This window comes from Larimichthys crocea, chromosome X, assembly GCF_000972845.2.
Source record: "Larimichthys crocea isolate SSNF chromosome X, L_crocea_2.0, whole genome shotgun sequence".
Classification (NCBI taxonomy): domain Eukaryota; kingdom Metazoa; phylum Chordata; class Actinopteri; family Sciaenidae; genus Larimichthys; species Larimichthys crocea.
The window spans coordinates 17,328,679-17,350,684 of NC_040020.1; the positions used below are offsets into that span (position 1 = coordinate 17,328,679).

At 40.6% G+C, this 22,006-nt stretch overlaps 2 protein-coding genes and 2 non-coding genes across 5 annotated transcripts in view; 1 reads left to right on the plus strand and 3 right to left on the minus strand.

The window, feature by feature from the left end:
* trnaq-cug (transfer RNA glutamine (anticodon CUG)) overlaps nucleotides 1-5 on the minus strand; it is a 72-nt gene extending 67 nt beyond the window's left edge. Inside the window, exon 1 of the tRNA in view lies at nucleotides 1-5. This exon is cut by the window's left edge and continues 67 nt beyond it. This is a non-coding gene — a tRNA (tRNA-Gln).
* ankrd45 (ankyrin repeat domain 45) overlaps nucleotides 1-8,397 on the plus strand; it is a 13,710-nt gene extending 5,313 nt beyond the window's left edge. Inside the window, exons 4-5 of one of the 2 annotated variants that reach the window (XM_019266768.2) lie at nucleotides 4,922-5,098; nucleotides 5,975-8,397. In XM_019266768.2, the coding sequence (XP_019122313.1) occupies nucleotides 4,922-5,098; nucleotides 5,975-6,046 (249 nt within the window). In that variant the 3' untranslated portion in view covers nucleotides 6,047-8,397. The remainder of the gene's footprint in view (nucleotides 1-4,921; nucleotides 5,099-5,974) is intronic. The other variant, XM_019266770.2, reaches the window with a different exon arrangement.
* Nucleotides 917-988, minus strand: trnaq-cug (transfer RNA glutamine (anticodon CUG)). The gene has a single exon. It is a non-coding gene; the product is annotated as a tRNA-Gln (tRNA).
* Nucleotides 7,553-19,106, minus strand: bpnt2 (3'(2'), 5'-bisphosphate nucleotidase 2). The gene is made up of 8 exons (XM_010751217.3): nucleotides 18,482-19,106; nucleotides 16,921-16,993; nucleotides 13,459-13,605; nucleotides 12,939-13,095; nucleotides 11,112-11,207; nucleotides 10,771-10,932; nucleotides 9,684-9,818; nucleotides 7,553-9,508 (listed from the first exon to the last, which is right to left on the minus strand). Exons 1-8 carry the CDS (start codon nucleotides 18,598-18,600, stop codon nucleotides 9,366-9,368), a joined length of 1,032 nt encoding a protein of 343 aa, XP_010749519.1. The 5' UTR covers nucleotides 18,601-19,106; the 3' UTR covers nucleotides 7,553-9,365.
* Between the last annotated feature and the right edge of the window lie 2,900 nt (nucleotides 19,107-22,006).

The window sequence follows — 22,006 nt, forward strand, 5'->3', positions numbered from 1 at the left end:
GAACCACTTTTTAGATTGAACTTTTGTTGCGTTCAAAGACAACTCGTCTGGGTGGGAAATACTATGAACTGTCGATACTGGTGTTTAGAAAACTGCGGGCAATGTCATAGGTACAACGTTATATTTTTACACTGGTTGAGTCACATCGGTTAGGAAATGTCTTCAAACCAGAGATGAAGTACTTTTTCTTTAGATGAAATGTATTTTGATCATTCTTCTTGATTTGTCATCTGTTCAGGTACTAATCAGTTAAAATCAGGTCCCACCGAGATTTGAACTGTGATCGCTGGATTCAGAGTCCGCCTTATAGAGCGCTTTTTGTTGCGTTCAAAGACAACTCGTCTGGGTGGGAAATACTATGAACTGTCAATACTGGTGTTTAGAAAACTGTGGGCAATGTCATAGGTACAACGTTATATTTTTACACTGGTTGAGTCACGGCGGTTAGGAAACGTCTAGACCATATGGGATTCTGTAGGAACCCAGAATGGACAAACTACACACTGGCTCTAGATAGGGACGCTTGTGTATTTTTGCATATTTCGGAGCCACTGTGGTAGATATAAAAAGGCTCATTCTAAGGCCGTTACAACATGGAACCGCCTTATAGAGTGCTTTTTGTTGTGTTCACAGACAACCGGTGTGCATGGGAAATGCCATAACTAGCTCTTGAAACAGGATCCTGAAACTATTTGAGCTTAGCTATGGAGGTGTGAAGAGAACAGATTGTATCAACCTAATGTTAGCTAACATCAACTCCAACAAGTCTTCAGTGATGATCTGACACATTATATTTTTACCCTGGTTGAGTCACATCGGTTAGGAAATGTCTTCAAACCAGAGATGAAGTACTTTTTCTTTAGATGAAATGTATTTTGATCATTCTTCTTGATTGGTCATCTGTTCAGTTAAAATCAGGTCCCACCGAGATTTGAACTCGGATCGCTGGATTCAGAGTCCAGAGTGCTAACCATTACACCATGGAACCACTTTTTAGACTAAACTTTTGTTGCGTTCAAAGACAACTCGTCTGGGTGGGAAATACTATGAACTGTCAATACTGGTGTTTAGAAAACTGTGGGCAATGTCATAGGTACAACGTTATATTTTTACCCTGGTTGAGTCACATCGGTTAGGAAACGTCTAGACCATATGGGATTCTGTAGGAACCCAGAATGGACAAACTACACACTGGCTCTAGATAGGGACGCTTGTGTATTTTTGCATATTTCGGAGCCACTGTGGTAGATATAAAAAGGCTCATTCTAAGGCCGTTACAACATGGAACCGCCTTAAGAGTGCTTTTTGTTGTGTTCACAGACAACCGGTGTGCATGGGAAATGCCATAACTAGCTCTTGAAACAGAATCCTGAAACTATTTGAGCTAGCTATGGAGGTGTAAGAGAACAGATTGTATCAACCTAATGTTAGCTAACATCAACTCCAACAAGTCTTCAGTTATGATCTGACACAGACCATCAGGAGTTTGAATGACAGGGTCATTATCCAACGTTGAATATTTTTAATACTTTATACTTCAAAATTAAACTGAACACACTAACTGAACTCTGGTAAACATTTGAGTCATAAGGTAAGAGTCTTTTTTTTTCTGTCATGTTGAGTTGCAAGTCATCAAAACTTGTGAGTCATCAAGTAATCAAAATCTGAGCTAGAATGCCGTCAGTGCATTGATAGGAATATACTATGAACTGTCAATACTGGTGTTTAGAAAAACTGTGGGCAATGTATAGGTACCACATTATATTTTACGCTGGTTGAGTCACATCGGTTAGGAAACATCTTCAAATCCAGGAAATGAAGAACTTTTTCTTCAGATGAAATGTATTTTGATCATTCTTCTTGATTTGTCATCTGTTCAGGTACTAATCAGGTCCCACCGAGATTTGAACTCGGATCGCTGGATTCAGGAGTCCCAGAGTGCTAACATTACACACCATGGAACCACTTTTTAGATTGAACTTTTGTTGCGTTCAAAGACAACTCGTCTGGGTGGGAAATACTATGAACTGTCGATACTGGTGTTTTAGAAAAAACTGCGGGCAAGTCATAGGTACAACGTTATATTTTACCCGGTTGAGTCACATCGGTTAGGAAATGTCTTCAAACCAGAGATGAAGTATTTTTCTTTAGATGAAATGTATTTATCATTCTTCTTGATTCATCTGTTCAGGTACTAATCAGTTAAAATCAGGTCCCACCGAGATTTGAACTGTGATCGCTGGATTCAGAGTCTGCCTTATAGAGCGCTTTTTGTTGCGTTCAAAGACAACTCGTCTGGGTGGGAAAATACTATGAACTGTCATACTGGTGTTTAGAAAACTGTGGGCAATGTCGTAGGTACAACGTTACATTTTTACACTGGTTGAGTCCGGCGGTTAGGAAACGTCTAGACCATATGGGATTCTGTAGAAACCCAGAATGGACAAACTACACACTGGCTCTAGATAGGGACGCTTGTGTATTTTTGCATATTTCGGAGCCACTGTGGTAGATATAAAAAGGCTCATTCTAAGGCCGTTACAACATGGAACCGCCTTATAGAGTGCTTTTTGTTGTGTTCACAGACAACCGGTGTGCATGGGAAATGCCATAACTAGCTCTTGAAACAGGATCCTGAAACTATTTGAGCTAGCTATGGAGGTGAAGAGAACAGATTGTATCAGCCTAATGTTGCTAACATCAACTCCAACAAGTCTTCAGTGATGATCTGACACCGACCATCAGGAGTTTGATGACAGGGTCATTATCCAACATTGAATATTTAATATTATACTTCAAAATTAAACTAAAACATCAACGACCTCTGGTAAAACATTTGAGTCATAAGGTCTAGAGTCTTTTTTTTTCGTCATGTTGAGTTGCAAGTCAAATCAAAACTTGTGAGTCTCAAGTAATCAAAATCTGGCTAGAATGCCGTCAGTGCATTGATAGGAAATACTATGAACTGTCAATACGGTGTTTAGAAAACTGTGGAATGTCATAGGTACACATTATATTTTTTACCCTGGTTGAGTCACATCGGTTAGGAAACGTCTTAAAATCCCAGAAATGAAGTAATTTTTCTTAGAATGAATGTTATTTTGATCTAATCCTTTCTTGATTTGTCATCTGTTCAGGTACTAATCAGGTCCCACGAGATCTGAACTCAATCGCTGGATTCAGAGTCCAGACGCTGAACCATTACAACCATGGAACCACTTTTAGTCTGTTTCGGTACTAATCGTTAAAATCAGGTCCCACCGAGATTTGAACTGTGATCGTGGATTCAGGTCCGCCTTATAAGCGTTTTTTTGTTGCGTTCAAAGACAACCGGTGTGCATGGGAAATGCCATAACGCTCTTGAAACAGGACCTGAACTATTTGAGCTAGCTATGGAGGTGTAAGAGAACAGATTGTATCAGCCTAATGTTAGCTAACATCAACTCCAACAAGTCTTCAGTGATGATCTGACACCGACCATCAGGAGTTTGAATGACAGGGTCATTATCCAACATTGAATATTTTTAATACTTTATACCAAAATTAAACTAAAAACATCAACTGACCTCTGGTAAAACATTTGAGTCATAAGGTCTAGAGTCTTTTTTTTCTGTCATGTTGAGTTGCAAGTCATCAAAACTTGTGAGTCATCAAGTAATCAAAATCTGAGCTAGAATGCCGTCAGTGCATTGATAGGAAATACTATGAACTGTCAATACTGGTGTTTAGAAAACTGTGGGCAATGTCATAGGTACACATTATATTTTTACCCTGGTTGAGTCACATCGGTTAGGAAACGTCTTCAAATCCAGAAATGAAGTACTTTTTCTTTAGATGAAATGTATTTTGATCATTCTTCTTGATTTGTCATCTGTTCAGGTACTAATCAGGTCCCACCGAGATCTGAACTCAGATCGCTGGATTCAGAGTCCAGACTGCTAACCATTACACCATGGAACCACTTTTTAGATCTGTTCAGGTACTAATCAGTTAAAATCAGGTCCCACCGAGATTTGAACTGTGATCGCTGGATTCAGAGTCCGCCTTATAGAGCGCTTTTTGTTGCGTTCAAAGACAACTGGTGTGGGTGGGAAATGCCATAACTAGCTCTTGAAACAGGATCCTGAAACTATTTGAGCTAGCTATGGAGGTGTAAGAGAACAGATTGTATCAGCCTAATGTTAGCTAACATCAACTCCAACAAGTCTTCAGTGATGATCTGACACAGACCATCAGAGGTGGAATGACAGGGTCATTATCCAACGTTAAATATTTTTAATACTTTATATTTCAAAATTAAACTCAAAACATCAACTGAACTCATCTCAAACTTCCTCAGCTTGGGTTGCTAGGAGCCCTGCACTAGATTATAGTATTACCTGCAGCACAGCGGGGAGAGGGAACAGTGCAGTGTAACTCAGCTGAGTACTATAAATGCCAATCAATATCTGAGACTTTTTCTATCTGCCTTTCATTTCAAGTAGTTCAGGTGCAGATTTTTTTCTCAACAGGGTCGTTCATAAAACTCAAAAGAATTATGAAGTGAACTCATCATGTCTCAAGACAAATCTTCAACTTTCAGGTTTTTTGGGATACCGTAGTAGATATGAAAGGCATGATCAGTAGATATAAAAATCTGACATACTGGACCTTTAAATTTAATAATTAAATATAATGAAATAAAACAATCTGTCAAAAGACGATTATTTCATAGGTAAGAGCAAATGAAACATATTTCTTTGAATGTTAGAAATGTTTTTTACTGTGCATGTGTCACTTTCTGTCAATGGCATGTATGTATTTGTGATTGAAACAAAGTATTAGACAAACTTCATAATAATAATAAATAATAATGTATGAATGAGACTATCATTACCAACAAGTGTCTTTTCTGCTCTTTGGTTCTTGTTGTCCTCATTAGCTTGAGTGCTTCTCATCTCTTCTGCAATTTGTGCACAGAACATCTGTACACGGGCCTGTTCTGCCAAGTCAGACTGGATTCAGACTGCCAAACACTCAACAGTTTCAGACTACAGAGCCCAAAGGAAAGACATTGAGGACACTCTGCAGCCTATTCTCAGCAAGTTGTCAGCTCAGTGTAAGTGTTTCACAGCAACAAACAAACGTGTAGGAGCCATCTGAAGAGATACTAACTACTGTAGACTGTTTGTGGTTGAAAATATATTAGTTCTCAAACAGGATGTATTTATTTCTAAGCTGTAGTTTCTGGTGAAATGGGGTAGAAGATTTACTACTGCAGCAGTGTGTAATTGCATGTTTTGTAGGGGTGCAACAATAAATGTATCTGTATTGAACCGTTCGATACAGTGGTCTCGGTTCGGTACGCACTATGAATCAAACAATACGCAATTTTATATTTATTTATCTATTTTATATTTATTTATAACTTCTGATGATGCGCTCTGTGTGGATCTGCGCTCGACTACTGCCGAAGCGAGTGTTTAGCCCGCCAGACTTTGTTTATTTGCTCAGATTTAGTTATTTTCCTGGTGTATGTTCTTCTAAACATGCTTCTATCTGTGTAAATATGCTACGTAGTTAATTAGTTTCGGTTCTGTCTGTTTTTACGACCGGCAGTTTGCATGGGGTATTTTATTTTGAAAATCCACCGGCTTCTCTTTGCTTTTTCTGTGCCTGGCTTCCGCCCACTCAAGGTGGTCTGTGTAAATTGACACATGCTGCTTGCTGAAATCGAAGATCCTCCACCATCCTTCAGATCTGGCATTTGGAACTACTTTGGTTTTCGTATGACCAAAAGTATGACCCTCAAATTTAATTTAAAAACTGTACTTTTGAGTTAAACAAATGTTGGTAATTTCAATAAAGTTAAAAAAGGCTTGGAAATTTCTCTTCTCATGACACTAAAGTATTGAACCGAACTGTGAATTTTGTGTATCGTTGCACCCCTAATGTTTTGATGTGTGTTTTTCCATCATCTTATTTCTGTTTGCAGCAGCTAAGGTGCCCGTCAAAGCAGCAGCAAAGGTCTAAAAGCAACAAAGGAAGATCTGTAAAAATCCAATAAAAAAAAATTCAAAGTGTTTCCGGTGTGTAATATTTGTTAATTAGCTTTTGGAAAAACTGAGTTTAGATCCCCACCTCAGGGACATACTTGTCTACCTTCATGTGGATCTTGCAATCAAAACTGTATTTAGGCACTATTCTAACATGCTCCACCACTGGACTTTAAATACACCCTGTGATGTCACTTCAGCTGCCTGCTACAATAAGACCAAAGGAGACAAAGCCCATACCATCATGCACACTGATGTTTTATTGGAAATTCACAACAAAAGCAGGATGAGAGAGAGCAGCTGCACAACAACCTGTTTATCAGATCAACTGAGAGACACACACAGAGTAACCCTCCACACAAATCCACATAAACAGCCATAAAACAGCATGTTACATGGCAGGATGACCATCATTATCCGTTACCTCTATTAAAACGAGTATCTGTAAGAGCACAGGCGGTTTGGCCGAATGGAAATGTTCATGTTAAGGTTTTTACTTGAGGACTGGCTTTTCCTGCACCAGCCTTTGCATGCTGCTGCTATGTATCAGTGGTTAGAAGCAGATAGAAAAGTCAGTTTAACTACACCACTAGTTTTTATCTCTGTCATTTTAGTCATTGCAATGTCGTGACCTGCTTCTGCCTCAGTTGATCTGGGCCCAGCCGACAATAAGTTAAAGCCTACCTTAGCTTGAGAGGTAGCACAGAGTGAAAGGTAGTACCATACGCATGCACAAAACACAACAAAAGAAATTTAAAATGGTTCCAAAATGGACACTATCACCTCCAGGTATCTTAAATTCTAACAGCATGCCAGGTTTGTGGACATTGGTTAACATGTTGTTAAGAGAGAACTCCTAAATCACTGTTGATCAAAATCGATGTAGCAGAACCAAAAATATCTTTTTTCTTATTCTATGTATCCCCCTCCCCTCAATACCTCAACCACCAGTCAGAGATTTGGGTGTTTTTTTTTTTTTTTTGCTAGTGGCCTGGAGCCTTCTCATCTAGTCACCGATTTATTTTTCATTTTTACACCTGAAGTCTTCAGAACCAACCAACGCTGACTCGAGTGTCATCACACCGCTCTCCCTGGAGCCACAAAAGGCTTTAAACAACTTCACATCAGTAGAATCCTCCCTGCATTTACGTCCATACAAACAAAACAAGTTTTCTATTTGTAATTTCAATATTAATATTGAGTTGCTATTGCAGCATCACCCTTGCATATTAGCCATCATTATCAGAGTGCTGTTGCTCATGCTGATCAAAGGCACTCAAATCATAAAACTGAAATTTAGCACATGAAGTTTTAACCTCCAACAGGAGACTGAAAGCTGCTTCCTGTTCGTGCCATAACCCTTTTAAACTATCCAGATTTATACCGGCTTATCTCCAGTCTGTGGAAGAACACGTATGAACACTGTTATCTATAGAAGTTTATCAGTTTTCCAAAGGCTGCTGAGACAAACTGAACTGAGAACAGGTCACTTTAAAAGGATCTGACATGAGCTCGCATTCTGCTGGTGTTTAGTTTTTTTTCCACTATTTAATATGGTTTCACAGCAAAAAGAAAAGCTGCTCAACACAACACGAATGTCAGCTGTAGAACCATCAGTTTAAACAGACCGACACTCTTATGGCAGACGGTACAGAAAGACCTTCAGGCAGTCTGCAGACATCGAGGCTGACGTGATGAGTTAGAGGACCAAAGGTTATTCAAAATACAAAACCATGCAAGTACATGTGTACGTAAACACAGTGTACAGTCCAGTCTCTGACATGATATGACTATAACGGGTCATTTTTGCATCCATGACTTTGAATAGTGCACAGTACAATATTCAGAAATGGTTTGGGAACAGGGTGGAGGGAGTGATCCGGTCCAGACTTGTTCAAACAGTCCTCAATATGACTTTAAACTTCTACCCGATTCTCGGTGAAAGCACACCTCTGAAACAGAAGTGCTTTTCTCCTGTGTCCATCCACACATTGCATGGATTGTTTTGTACATTGTTCTCAGCAGAGGAAAGACCACCCCGCCATCCAGTCTTTAGTCTGTTCCTACAGGACCTGTCAGCTGATCCTCTGCTCTCAACGATCCAGCCAACACAGTGTGTAGTGGAGAGGAAGCGATGTGTGACGCTGCTTCAAGACTTCAATTCAATTCAGTCTGACTCATTTTATTTATTTACAGGATGTTGAGGAAGATAAACGATAAAGACTTCGCACACTCTGACTCATTAAAAATGAGCTTCGACTTCTCCCTGCAGTTATATTGTGCTGTTTGTGTAACCTTTTAGAGCAGTAAATTAAACATTAGTTATGGCATGTCCACACCAAAACTTAAGAATAGGTTTAATCAGCCAAAAAACGGTCTCAGACAGGAAGGACGATAAGACAGAACCTAGACAATTTTCTGTTTTGACCATTTCACCTTGACTTCACTGTGATAAAACATTCTTTTCTGTTTTCTTCAAAATTAAGAACTTAGTAAACCTGATTCTGGGTTTTGTCATGATTTGTCTACAAATAAATTCACTCTCACTTCCGTAGTTCACTTTCAAAGACTGTTTGTGTGTAGTGTATTTATTTATTAAAGGATTAAACTTTTTTTTTTTTTTTTTACTGTAATGACCTTCTAGTAGAGCTGTCCAAAGCTCAAATGCTCTGTTGTGCTGGTTGATCAGTAAACCCATAGTACATTGATTGTTTAGGCCATTGAGGCTCATCATGTTTTCCCGTTCACAGATAATGACAAGTGGCCGATTCACTAACCGAGCAAAGCTGATGTGGATTTCAGTGATACCGTGCCAGTCTGGAATACATTGAGTTCCTTGCTCGTGTTTTCTCTGGAATATCAGGAGATGAAGATGGACTTAACAAGATGAAACTGCTGTAATGTTCAGTGTTGTGCTCCTCAGGTTTCACATTAGAGTCATACTGTTGTCCTCTGGAAGTGAAGCGACTTGGGGGTTTGTAGGGCGGAGATGGGTTGGCAAACTGCAGTCCAGTGTTCACTGTGTGTGTGTGTGTGTGTGTATGCATGATGTACCGTTTCTCCAAGCTGCAAGTATGTACGGATGTCCTGAAGTGTGTGTTCAGAGCCATTGCAGTTTAAATTGGCAGCCATGTTGGTTCCTGCTCAGTGGCACATGTCGCTGACGGTCAATCCAATCTGTGTTCGATTGGCAGATGTTTGGTGTCCCGCCATGATGGAGTCGCTCAGGTCTGGTTACGTCTGCTGCCCGCTCTTAGTTACTGAAGAAGGCTGCCACATGTTGCCCTTAACACAACGTGACCAAACTATCAATGGCTCTGTGTTTGTCTCTCAGTGCTTCTCAGGGTCCCAGTCTGGTAGTTTCTCCACTAAGGCCTTATGGTCCACACCAATACTGGCCACCAGTCCTCCTTTGTTGAGTGGTGTTCCACTGTAGTCGATGACCTCTCCCTTTAGGGTTGTCATATAGCCTCCTACAATCATTGTGATGACATGTTATTAGTATAACACACTACACACATTAGATATTTATTAAAAATGTAAGCAAGCTTTAAATTGAAGTAATATCCTGATATAACTGTTCATAAAGTGAAGATGTCTCATTGTTGTAGGAAACCAAACCATGGAATATAACAGTTGTTACATTACCCAGTGCATTCAGTAGTGCTGCTCCAGCGCAGATGTCCCATTTCTTAATGAAGGTGATGTGGACATAAACATCTGCCTGGTCTATAGAATCTGCATCACTTGAAGGCATCTCCAGCAGTGACAGGACTTTATATCCTGAGAGAGAGAAAATGAGATTATCAACGTGATTTGTGTTATGATGTGCTGATATTCAGTCCTAAAAATTAACATTCTACTGGCATAAACCTCTTTGCAGCACTTTTGGGAGTATCTGGTACTAAAGAGGATGAAGCCTGCCAGCTTTGCAGGAGTTCAGCAGATTTCCCTCCTCACATTGCGCTGCTGAGGTATCATATAAAATGCAGTGTAAAAGCTGGAAGATGCTGGCAGACGTCTTCTGTCCGATTGTGGTCATTTTGATTGATTGACTGATTGATTATTTTATAAACTGATGAATCTTGTGTAGCCATGTCTGCCTTTAAAACAAGGCAGAGCTGACATTTGTTCATGGACAGAGAGTCAACGGTTCAATGGACCAGGACGGTCCAACAGAAGACAAGCAGTGTGTGCCCTCCCTCATTACCACCAATGAGGTGCCCTCTTAAGACACTCTTAACCCCAAGTGCTCAGTGGCCAGCAGGTCGGACTGGATGTACTCGGCAGCTTAACCATGTGTGAATGTGTAGAACTGTTTATATGTGTGTGGTCAGCGGCACATCCCTGTATTTATGAAGGTCTAACAAAAACCTTTAAAACCAGCCAAATTGCAGCCCGGTTATTTATTGTCAAACTGAAGGTACAACATGCTCCAACATTCAGCTAATGATTGAGGAAAAGTCACATGACAAATAATAGATCAGAAGAGTACCAGAGCTCACAGTTGGCAGAGAATCACTCTTCACACTCAGACTTAAGTCTGCTGACTCAGCTCTGTCAGACTTATCTCACACTTCAACATCCACTGTGCGGCCCACAGTGAAAACCTGTTTAACAAGCTCTTATTATGAACATGTGCACATACATTGGGAGGAAAAATGCATCCTGAGATGTCAAATGTCAACGCCAGAATGAACACACGTCTGTATATGTCAAAGAATTCTCTGCTCACCTGCTCCACCTGCTGCTATGACTGATGAGCTGTTTCCAAACGCATCCTGAATGAAACTTTTCACTTCTCCAGCGTGAGAACGTGATACAATCATCGTTGGAGGGTTGACACTGTACGACGACCTGGGACGCATGTTTGAACCCTGACCTACAAACGCCCAGGCTGAAGGAGAGACCAGAGAGAGCGAAGGTTAGGTTAGGTTTGTTTTCACAAAACAGAGATAGTATTTATGTCAACAAAAATTACAGATTTGTGGGCTACCATAAAGTGTCTAACCATGTTCTGTTCAAAAGTTGTTTAACACAGACAAGAAAGGAGTGGAAGCACACACACACACTTACCAGTGAACCCAGTGAAAGGCTGGTGTATCACCCCGATGACGGGTTTACCCTCTAGAGCCACACAGACCATTGTGGTCACATACTTCACCAGATTCTCTGTGAAGAGAGAAAGATAAGCAGATACAGAGAGGGTCAAGAAGAATGATGGAAAAAGAGACCATGTGTGGGAGCAGGAGAAATCAACGATGAATAAAGGAGAGCAGTGAAGAAGAACAACTGGTCCAACTCAATGTCACAGTAAACAGGTACACATGAATTTGGAAACTGGCCCAAACCTGTAAACCAGGACAGATCCAGTTCCAGGCCACTGAGTATGTGGTCCAGGGCCACAAGAATACCAAATGATGAGGCATTAAAATAGTTACACATCACTATAGACTATATACTATAAACGGTTTGTGCTGTCTTTACCCTTTATTTAAGCTAAAGAAGGTCATCTATGGATGAGGAAAATAGTCTGTTATTGTTAATGTGGTTGTGTGCTGAGTTCTTGAACAAGAGTCAAAGACAAAAACATTGAGATCTGTGTCAGAGCAGCTTTTGTCATCTTAAGATGAAGTTCATCTTAGTTATAGTCAAATTTTATCCTTCATCCTTTTAGTCAATGAGAAGTCATCGCATTTTAGTTAATATATTCTCTTTTCTCTCTCCAGCTTTGGTGTGTGTGAGAGAGAGACGTGAATTTAATGAAGGGTTACTTGTTTTGCTGCTTGGTTATTTTAGCCGAGATCTTCCCATTCAGAGAACTAATGGGTGACAAAAGGTTGAATATGTGTGTTTTAATACCCAAATGTTTGACAGTTATTTTGGTTGCACCAGAAAATGAACGGCCAACTTTCAGTTCATCCAGTAAAACGACTAACGTCATGGAGTGTTAGTATTTTTGAAATGACATTTCGTGGTGAAAACGACTTGTGTCCACACAGTTTCATTTTTGTGAAGAACTTTGTGTGGTGATGTGAAACAACTGAGGAACTAATGAAATCTCTTGCAACAAACATCTATTGAGAAATGAGCAGACATCCCAGCTGATGTCATCATTATTTTATAATCTCAACATCGTTAAACTAAATCTACTTGAATACAGATTAACGGCAGCTGTGTGATAGAATACATCGACCAACTCCCTTCAGTCTCCTGCTCTCTCTCTCCAAGATCACCTTCATTACAGCTGAATTCTCCATTTAGTTGTTCTCATTTACATATTTTCTCCTCCTGCTGCAGACAACAGAAATAAATGATTTAATCCAGGCTTATAAACGCTGCATGTTAACCAGCAGGCTGCTGCTGCACTGCCGAGAGAAAATCATTATTTTATGACGAATCAACATAAATCCATGTTAATGACAACAGCTCAGCGGCTTATTTCATCATTTTTAAAAGATGATTCCCCCACACACACTGAGCCGCTGTTTTTAATACAGAATAATAATGCTACTAAACATTATAGTAGAATTTATACACTCAGGAGACCACAAGAAAAACACAGTTTGAGTCTGCAACAGAGAGAAAAAGATGCTTTTACAAATCTTTCTGGCTGGATGTGATGCTGTCAGAGTAAACAGAAGCTGTATCGGACAGATCCCGGCTGTCTGAGAGTAACTGGATAAATAATTAGAGGGCGATGCTGCAAAGGGCTGTGCACGTTTAGTCAACCTTCCATTCATAATACCTTTGAAACAAGTCTGGCCACCAAACATCATGTATCCTTCTAAGCTTCTTTTAAACTTACACTGTGCTCTACATCGTCTGTGAAGACAAGTCAAAGCCTCAGTGACAGATGGACATATTGTCCAAGACGTCATCTAACTTCAGTGACAAGCACACCTGTGTATTCCTTTGTAGCATCTAGAGGATCGATCCACACTGTGAGGGCCTCAGGAGGGACGTCCTTCCCCCCTTCTATCTTTTCTAGTATGTCAGCTGGAATGTCCCGGCTCCAGGTTACCTTGTCCACCATGTTGTCATGTTCCTCACTGTTCACCTGAAAACAAGCACATGCCCACAGAATTATGATTCCTACATATTTCAAATTATTTGTATGTGAAGGTCTCTCAGGTCTTACCAGGATGACTCAAATCAAACTTAAGCGAGTACAGGAATGAAGGTCTCCCTCTAACATAAAAAATAAAGCCTTAAGAGTTCTGCAGTTTATAGTTTTGTTGCTTTGACATTTTCTATGTAATTTAACTGTCTTATTAACTGGTTGTGATTCAGTTCCTTGACCTACCAAACAAGTGCAACAACATCACTGGAGTTTCCACAGTAAACAATTAATGACTGAGTGCAGCAACAATGACACACTGTGCAGAGGAAAGGAGACTTCTTTAACATTGGTCGTGCTCACCGTGACTTCAGGAAAGGTGTTCTTTATGAGGTTAAACATCTTTCTATGAGACTGCAGGTCACCCATGGTCAGAGGCTCGCTGGCTCCCTCCCTCGTATGGCCCTTTGACTTCTCCTTCAGGCCATTTTGTTCACGCACCAACTTCACCTGGGAAATATAATAAGCAACTTACATCCCACATGCTGACACAATTCAAGTTCATATCAATAAAAGGACAAATTGTGGGCAGAGCCAGTGTCATATGGAGGTGAACACAATACTTTCACACAGGAGACAGCGGTGTGCGTATTCCATGTAACTCACTCATGTAACATATTTAACTTACATCTAAACTTAACCAAACTGTGACAGTGTCATAGCCACGTGTTGTCCGTTGTTACCATGACGATGAAGATCACCTCACCTCATCCTTTCCTACACATTGAAAACTCTAATGCTAATGGTGTTAAATGACACAGGCAGGACTGGGTCATGGTATTTATACACCGATTACAGAGAACATGTTGGAGCTTTAGAGACAATAAAACAATAACTAGAAAAATTTCTAAAGAAATTTTGAGTGTGCCTGACTCTGGCCCCGTCGACACTGCTCAGCAAATTTAGTACTAGAAAAGAAATTTTGAGAGTGACGAGTGGGCTGTTGCTGGGGGTCTGTATTCAAAAAGCACACCTCAAACAGTCATTTTTAACATGTTTATTTAGACACAGGAGCAGCTAGCGCTTACGTGCTAGCAATTAGCATTAGCATTTTAGCATTAGCATGTTAACAATGATGGACTAGCAGTTAGCATTAGCATGTTAGCATTAGCATGTTAGTATTAGCATGTTAACACTGATGGGCTAGCAGTTAACATTAGCATGTTAACATTAACATGTTAACATTAGCATGTTAACATTAACATGTTAACGCTGATGGGCTAGCAGTTAACATTAGCATGTTAACATTAGCATGTTAATATTAGCATGTTAGTATTCGCATTTTAGCATTAGCATGTTAGCGCTGATGGGCTAACAGTTAACATTAGCATGGTAACATTAGCATGTTAGCGCTGATGTGCTGATAGGCTAACAGTTAACATTAGCATGTTAGCATTAGCATGTTACCATTAGCATGTTAACACTGATGGGCTAGCAGTTACCATTGGCATTTTACCATTAGCATGTTAGCGCTGATGCACTAGCAGTTAACATTAGCATGTTAGCATTAGCATGTTAGCGCTGATGTGCTAACAGTTAACATTGGCATGTTACCATTAGCATGTTAGCGCTGATGGGCTAACAGTTAACATTAGCATGTTAGCATTGGCATGTTAGCTTTAGCATGTTAACATTAACATGTTGGCATTACCATGTTATCATTACTATGTTAGCATTAACATGTTAACATTAGCATGTTAGCATTAGCATTTTAACGGTGATGCGCTAACAATTAACATTAGCATGATAACATTAACATGTTAACATTAGCATGTTAACGCTGATGGGCTAGCAGTTAGCATTAGCATGTTAGCATTAGCATGTTAACATTAGCATGTTAGCATTCGCATGTTAACATTAGCATGTTAGCATTCGCATTTTAACATTAGCATGTTAGCGCTGATGGGCTAACAGTTAACATTAGCATGTTAGCATTAGCATGTTACCATTAGCATGTTAACGCTGATGGGCTAACAGTTAACATTAACATGTTAGCATTGTCATGTTAGCATTAGCATGTTAACATTAGCATGTTAGCATTAGCATGTTAGCATTAGCATGTTAGCATTAGCATGTTAACGCTGATGCACTAGCAATTAACATTACCATGTTGGCATTACCATGTTAATATTAGCATGTATTTAATTCCTAGTGGCTAATGGTAATTATCATTAGCATGTTAACGAGCTAGCTGCTCTGCTGTCTCTGTCTGCCATTTTAGACAGACAAGTTCAAATTAAGTGCCAAGAACTACTAAAATGGCTGCCGCTCGGCTTCTGGTGGCCCCTCCCCCCTCTTCTCCTTCACGCAGGCTGAGGTTGCCAAGCAACCAGGACCTAATCAGCAGCAGCTGATCTGCACCTGTTAGAATGTCAGTTAGAGACTGAGAGAAAATGCTGAGAACTCCTCTCGAAAAGGAAGGACTTTTGGCCAAACCGTAATTCCAATCATTGAACCGGCTTAACCTGAGGCACGATGAGACCTTCCTGATCGTTTTACATATTCGTTTTGTGTCGATAAATGAAGAAATGTGCCCTCAGGAGCAAGAGAGAGAAACGTTACTTCTGCCTTTCTCCAGAAAATTTCGCTCCTTTTTTAACATTGGAGTCTATGAGGCTGTTGGCGGGAGTAGTCGATCAATCAGCCTGTATGGAGCCAAAACTATATAGGAGACAGCTTCAACAGTGTTATCACTGCGATCACCTCGAATTTTCCTACATTTGAGGGGATAATCATGTCTGTAGCTGGGCATTTGAGGCCAGGGTAGTGAAATCCGTTTTATTTTTTCACTGATTGTTCTCTCCCCTCTCCACTCTAGCGATGACATCACGCACTCTAGGTCTGGAGAGTTCTCGCAATACACACCCATTCATTTTTTGGCTTCGTTTTTCTGGATTTTTGGCAAAACCGTTTGCCGAAACTCTTAGAAAAGTCTTAGCCATCGATTCCCGGCCGAGCCGGTCGTTTTGATACCCGTTTTGTGTATGTGCGACAAAAACTCTGGGAGGAGAAGCGAGCCAAAAAAAACACGGAAGAAACGGAAGACGAATAAGAATAAGCCCAAGAGATAATAAAGAGTGTGCTCTTTCAGGCACACTCAATTAGCACAACTACTTCACAACACAACAGTGGTTAATAACTGTGGTTGGATAAGAAAATTCAATCATTCACACACATTCATACACTGATGGCATTGACTGCCATGCTACCTGCTCATCCGTGTTTAGGAGCTAACCATTCATATGCATCCACACACTGATGGAACAGCCTTCAGGAGCAATTTGCAATTCAGTATTTTGCCCAAGGACACTTCACCGCCGACAGTGTGATTGGTGGATGACCCGCTCTACCTCCTGAGCCACATCCGCCCGTGACTATGTCAACTATTCCTTGAGATGAAATGAATATTTTGATCCTCAGCACATATTAATGTGGATGACTAGTAGGAGTGAGTGAGGACCGATCATCATCCAATAATCAAGAGAGAAAACTGAATCAGTAAAATCATAAAAATTTGAGTATTCTAATTAATAATTGTGGGACGTTACATGAATGATTATAGTTCAGGCGAGAATGTGTGAGATTAAAACAGCAATGAAAACAGTTTGACACATCCTGAATGGTATCTATCATCCGTCCTGGTTCTTATAGCCCCAGTTCAAAGCAGAAAACACAACACAGAGCTCTATAGTTCTCGCATAGCAGTGAGCTCCTGAGTTAAATGTCTATGCGAGGAAAACCTAATTAACAGTTGAATGTTTTTACCTCTCTGCCGCCCAGTACTGCAGCCTCCACTGAGACAGCCAGCAGGTCCCTCAGATCCACTTTTCTCCTCTGCCTGCAGACACGAAGGGACACAACACGATATGTGTTAGCCTCAGAAGTACCTGATGAAACCATATCAGTCTCATCACAGAGGTGGGAGGTCCTTGTATTCATCATCTTACATCCCATCTCACACACACAAAGATTCTGTGTCTTTCCCACAGAACACCGAAAGCCAGATAATGGTTTAACGCATCAGGGTTAGCAGTGGGGATGGGTATCATTTTACACACACACAAAAAACATACCTTTTTTGTCATTAAAGAAGCCAAACTACCTCGACCGTAGTTGTACAAGGACTTTGCTTCAATACAAGTGCTAAAATATGTAAATCAGCACCCGTGATGACAATAACACTCTGACCGGACATTAAGTGGCAGCTTTAGGTTCTTTACAGCCTTCAATATTCAATGTAACAGACACATTTCAGTCTAAGTATCACGGTTCAGTACACAGCCCTATTGGGCAGCTATGAGACCCACCACAAACATTCAATAAAGAATGAAAGTTGAGCTACAGTCAGCCACAAGCCTCAACCATGATGATAGTATTCAAAACTGGCTGCTGGCAAATATCACACTTGCAAAAGGCCAGTATCACTGATGCAAATGGATTTAGTTTTATGATCCAACTGACACCACTTCCTAGTTTACCTGCAACAGCCATCGACAGCTTCTCTTCTCCCGTCAGACCAAAGAAGAAAAAAATTGAATTGATTAAAAATATCCACAGGTTTATGAAATTAAGTGTCAAAATCAGGTAAAAATTAACTCTGCTCCAGGACTGTGGGGGCGTGTCCTCTGAATGCACCACGCCCACTCGTGGTAGCAGTCAAGCAGTCATTTTGAAGCGACTGAAACATGTAACTTTGAAACACTCTGAGCGAGATTCATTCATCTCTATCTCTCTGCTTGGGGTGCAGGGGTATGCTCAGGGTGGCCTTAGCGTGTCATCGAGCCACCCTTTAAGGACCGCCCACAAAAACTGTTTGAACCTCTTAACTCCACATTTCAGTGATATATGGTTCAAAGTATTTTCACATGTTTTCAGCAACTATTCTCCAACATATTTAATGTATTTTTAAGGATATCTCTGACTTGCCTTTTCACATACTTCAATGTTGAAACCGCATCTAAACTGTAAGGCAGGTGGAGGAAGTGGTGCAGACCGTTGTCACCAGCGCCTTGTTTGTGTTATGTGGCACCAGAGCTTTCTGTCAATAGTTTTTAGAGGTGGCTTAAACTTATCTTGTATTTGTGTTTGAGAGCGATGTATTCTGGTCATGTGCTGCTGAGTGTTGTACTATGAAAGGTCTGGTCTGACCCAATATTTGCAGCACCTCTCAAAAAATAGTTCCAACATGCCTGGTAACCTGCTGCAGTATCTTGTCATATAACTTGTAGTTACATCACTCATAGTTCTCCTCATGCAGCTGACACAGTAACTGTACTCACACCGTCAGATAAAGTCATATAACATGTGTTGTAATGAGGAGTCTCACCTGAAAGCAGCGAAGCGGTTGGAGATGACCCCCGCGTACAGGTGGTAGATGACGCCGACTCCAAGCAGGCAGAACACCGCCACACCGAGCGGTGACAGTCGGATACCCATCGGAGCCATTGTCGCGGATAAACGTCCTCTTTTTGTTGGATAATAAGAACACAAGACTAAACCCGCACAGACGCGCTAACAGACCGGTGAAATACGAGCTAACGTTAGTTACTGTTAGCTGACGTGGCTGTCACCGCCGTCTCCTGATGCTACCTGGCTGCTTCACACCTGGCGTTCGGTTTGCGGATAAATCCGCCGACTGTCAGGTAGCTGGACGGCTGATAGAGTGGACACACACACACAAACACACAAACACACTAACTACGACTAGTTGGTAAGACGTTTAGCATCGTCCGACGTCTGTGGGACGAAATTCAGCGAATAACCGACTGTGGCTTGTGTTTGAAACGACATTCCGTTACTAAGGCAGCTTGACTACGGCCCTTATCCTCGCTGCTCACTCTCTGGAACAAGCCGAGTGTCGAGCGGTGTGTCAGGCAGGACGGAACAATCACACCTCTGTTCAGACATCTTCCTCCATGACGTGACGTACGCGGCGCAGAGGCTTCTCTTCCGGGTTATCGCGAGTGACGTCATCAGTAAACATTATGAATACATTGAAATGTTTGTGACTCTCGATTAAAATTAGGGCTGCACGATATGGCCTGTAACCAATATCTCGATATTTTTAAGCTATATCGCGATACACGATATATATCTCAATATTTTTGTTGTTGTTGTTTTGTATTGTTTATTTCTAATAAATAATAATAATACCTTGATAGCATTGTCATATTTTTTATGAATTTTTAATATATTTCATAATGTACATATGAGCACTGAAGCAGTGCAGGATCATACTTGGCTTATGAGACACACTTTTTTAAATCACATTTTAACCATTCTTCATATTTTATAAATAAACCTTTAATAAATTTAACACCCACGTCTTATTTTGAAAACCGGAAGTGTCCACACGCTGCAGTAAGCTAGCGCTGACTTTCCCAGTTTTCTCAAAGTATTTGCCATAAAGTCGGCAATAAGGGCGCACTTGAAAATATTGGAGCAGCTGACGTGACCACGCGAAAACGAGAGACGGCTGGCGTGACCGCAGTTGTTTTTCTTCGGAACCAAGTCGTCCGTCTCCATCTTCAATTAACTCGCTCGGGCTCTTCACGTCTCTCCTCACCTGTTACAAAAAGTACGCATGCGCGCAGGGGATTTTTCTGGGTGGGCGGGGCAGTGTGCTGCGTGCTGTGAGCAGCACCAGGAGTGACACAGGCAAAACTCCGAGAATTAAATGCCGACGGCTTAAAACATTTACATGACAAGTACTCGATGGTCGCGATATAGTCATTTCATACATCTCACGTAGAACAAGCCGCGATATATCGAGTATATTCGATATATCGCCCACCCCTAATTAAAATGTCAAAATACAAATACCTGCGTGTTCACCTCAACAATAAAGCGGACAGAGGTCAAAGTCTCTTTGCAGTGTGATGGCATTCTTCTGTGCAGTCTGTGTCTGAGGGACAGGAAAAGACTCAACAAACTGCTACATATCAACTTATATATGGATTTTGTTTTATTAGAGTTATTTCTGTGAAATGATCCATCATGTATTTCTGTGTCAGGGCCGGTGTCATGCCAAAAAGTGATCTGTCTGACAAGAAGTAATCTGTCACATATGATGCTTCAGGGTAAAGACCAGTCATTTTAAGGCAGAAAACATGTTTAAGTTACAAGGAATGAGCTGCAATCAATTTTTGGCAGGTGAAAAAGCCCATTTTGTGTTGTAATGGTCCTTTAAACGAATTCCAAGCTGCCCTGTGAGCTCAGATCTTTATATTATGAAGCTTATGAATGAGATCCAGTCATATTTAGACAGAAATCACCTTTGAGTAACGATATTTGTCCGTCAATCAATTTTTGGCAGGTGAAAAAGCCCATTTTGTGTTGTAATGATCCTTAAAAAGAATTTTAAGTTGTCCTGTGAGCTCTATTGTTTATATTATGAAGCTTATGAATGAGATCAAGTCATATTTAGGCAGAAAACACCTTTGAGTAACTATACTATGCCTTCAATCAGTTTTTGACAGGTGAAAACTGATTGAAAACTGTAAAACACATCCAAACATGGGAAGCAAATACTATGAAAGGCCCAGATCAGATAAAAAACAATGCAGTCACGAGGATCGTTGCAAAAGTTATCATATCTTTATTGAAAACCCATCTAATTTCTAATTTACAGTCTAATTTCCAAAGACAGGGCAACACAAAGTCATCAGACATACCAAGCACAGAGACATATCTATCACGTAATTGCCGTTACGTGATAAATGTTAAACTTTTGAAGCTATAATTAGGCCTACGTTATAACGCAGTTGTGTGTATCTGCATATTATGACCGTTTAGACCAGACAATCACTTTTTGGCACGACACTTAAAACAACAAACTTAGTGCACACACCACGAATAAGTGAATAAGCACACAATAAACATGGACAAATCTGTTCATATCAAATCTCTTCTTTTCTTTGAGGGTGAGCTACAAACAGAAACATTGTGAACAGTAAACACTAATAGTTCACAGACTATGGATCCTGCATGATCATTTTGTCCAGAAAACAATGAAACTAGCTATTATTAAACCAGAAAGAAAGAGAGGTAAATAGTTCTTATATGAACTATTTTATTTGGATTAGTCAGATTTTTCTCATTTATTATGTCAGAGGTCCTGTGGTCACACATATTACTGGCTACATTCATGATTTCATTGAGAATCTTATAAAGTTTCAGGACATTCCCATGACCACAGTGCCAGAGGGGAGGTTGAGACGCTGTGCTGCTGCCAGAAGAGCCAAAGAATGAAGCAGAAGTTTACACTGATATTCCCCAGACAAAGTCAACCAACTCGTTTTCATTCCCAGTGACGCTTTGTCACACCCTTCAGCGTCTCACAAGCAGCGTCTGTATGAGATGCACTGGGCTTTCAATTGACGCCAGTGTAAACACATTCTGTCTGCACTGCAGAATCTCTTTTGGTAGCTCATTCTCTATTAGCATACACCTAGTCAAACAGAGTGTGCCAATTTTGCTCAGCTGCACCACTTTGTTGTGGCAAGTATGGAGCTAAAGTCTGATGTTTAATCCCACTTTTACTGAGTAGTTCCCTGTAATTCTGTCCCTTGAATACTGCACCATTCTCAGACCTCATACATGTAATCTTTCCGTACGGCTATATCAGTGAGAAACTGTTGGCATGGGCGGATGTACTAAACCTTTCTCAGCATTGTGTCGTGGCATTGTGCTCTGCTGTTGGCCAAGCAAACATCCACGTCTCCTCTGTCATCAGCCAAGTGAGTGTTCTTATTGACATTTCTGTAATTGTGTTAAATCTATCACATAAAATCAATATGCATCATGCCATGAGTACATAAGTAATCAGTGGTCATATATTTCTGGCAGTGCA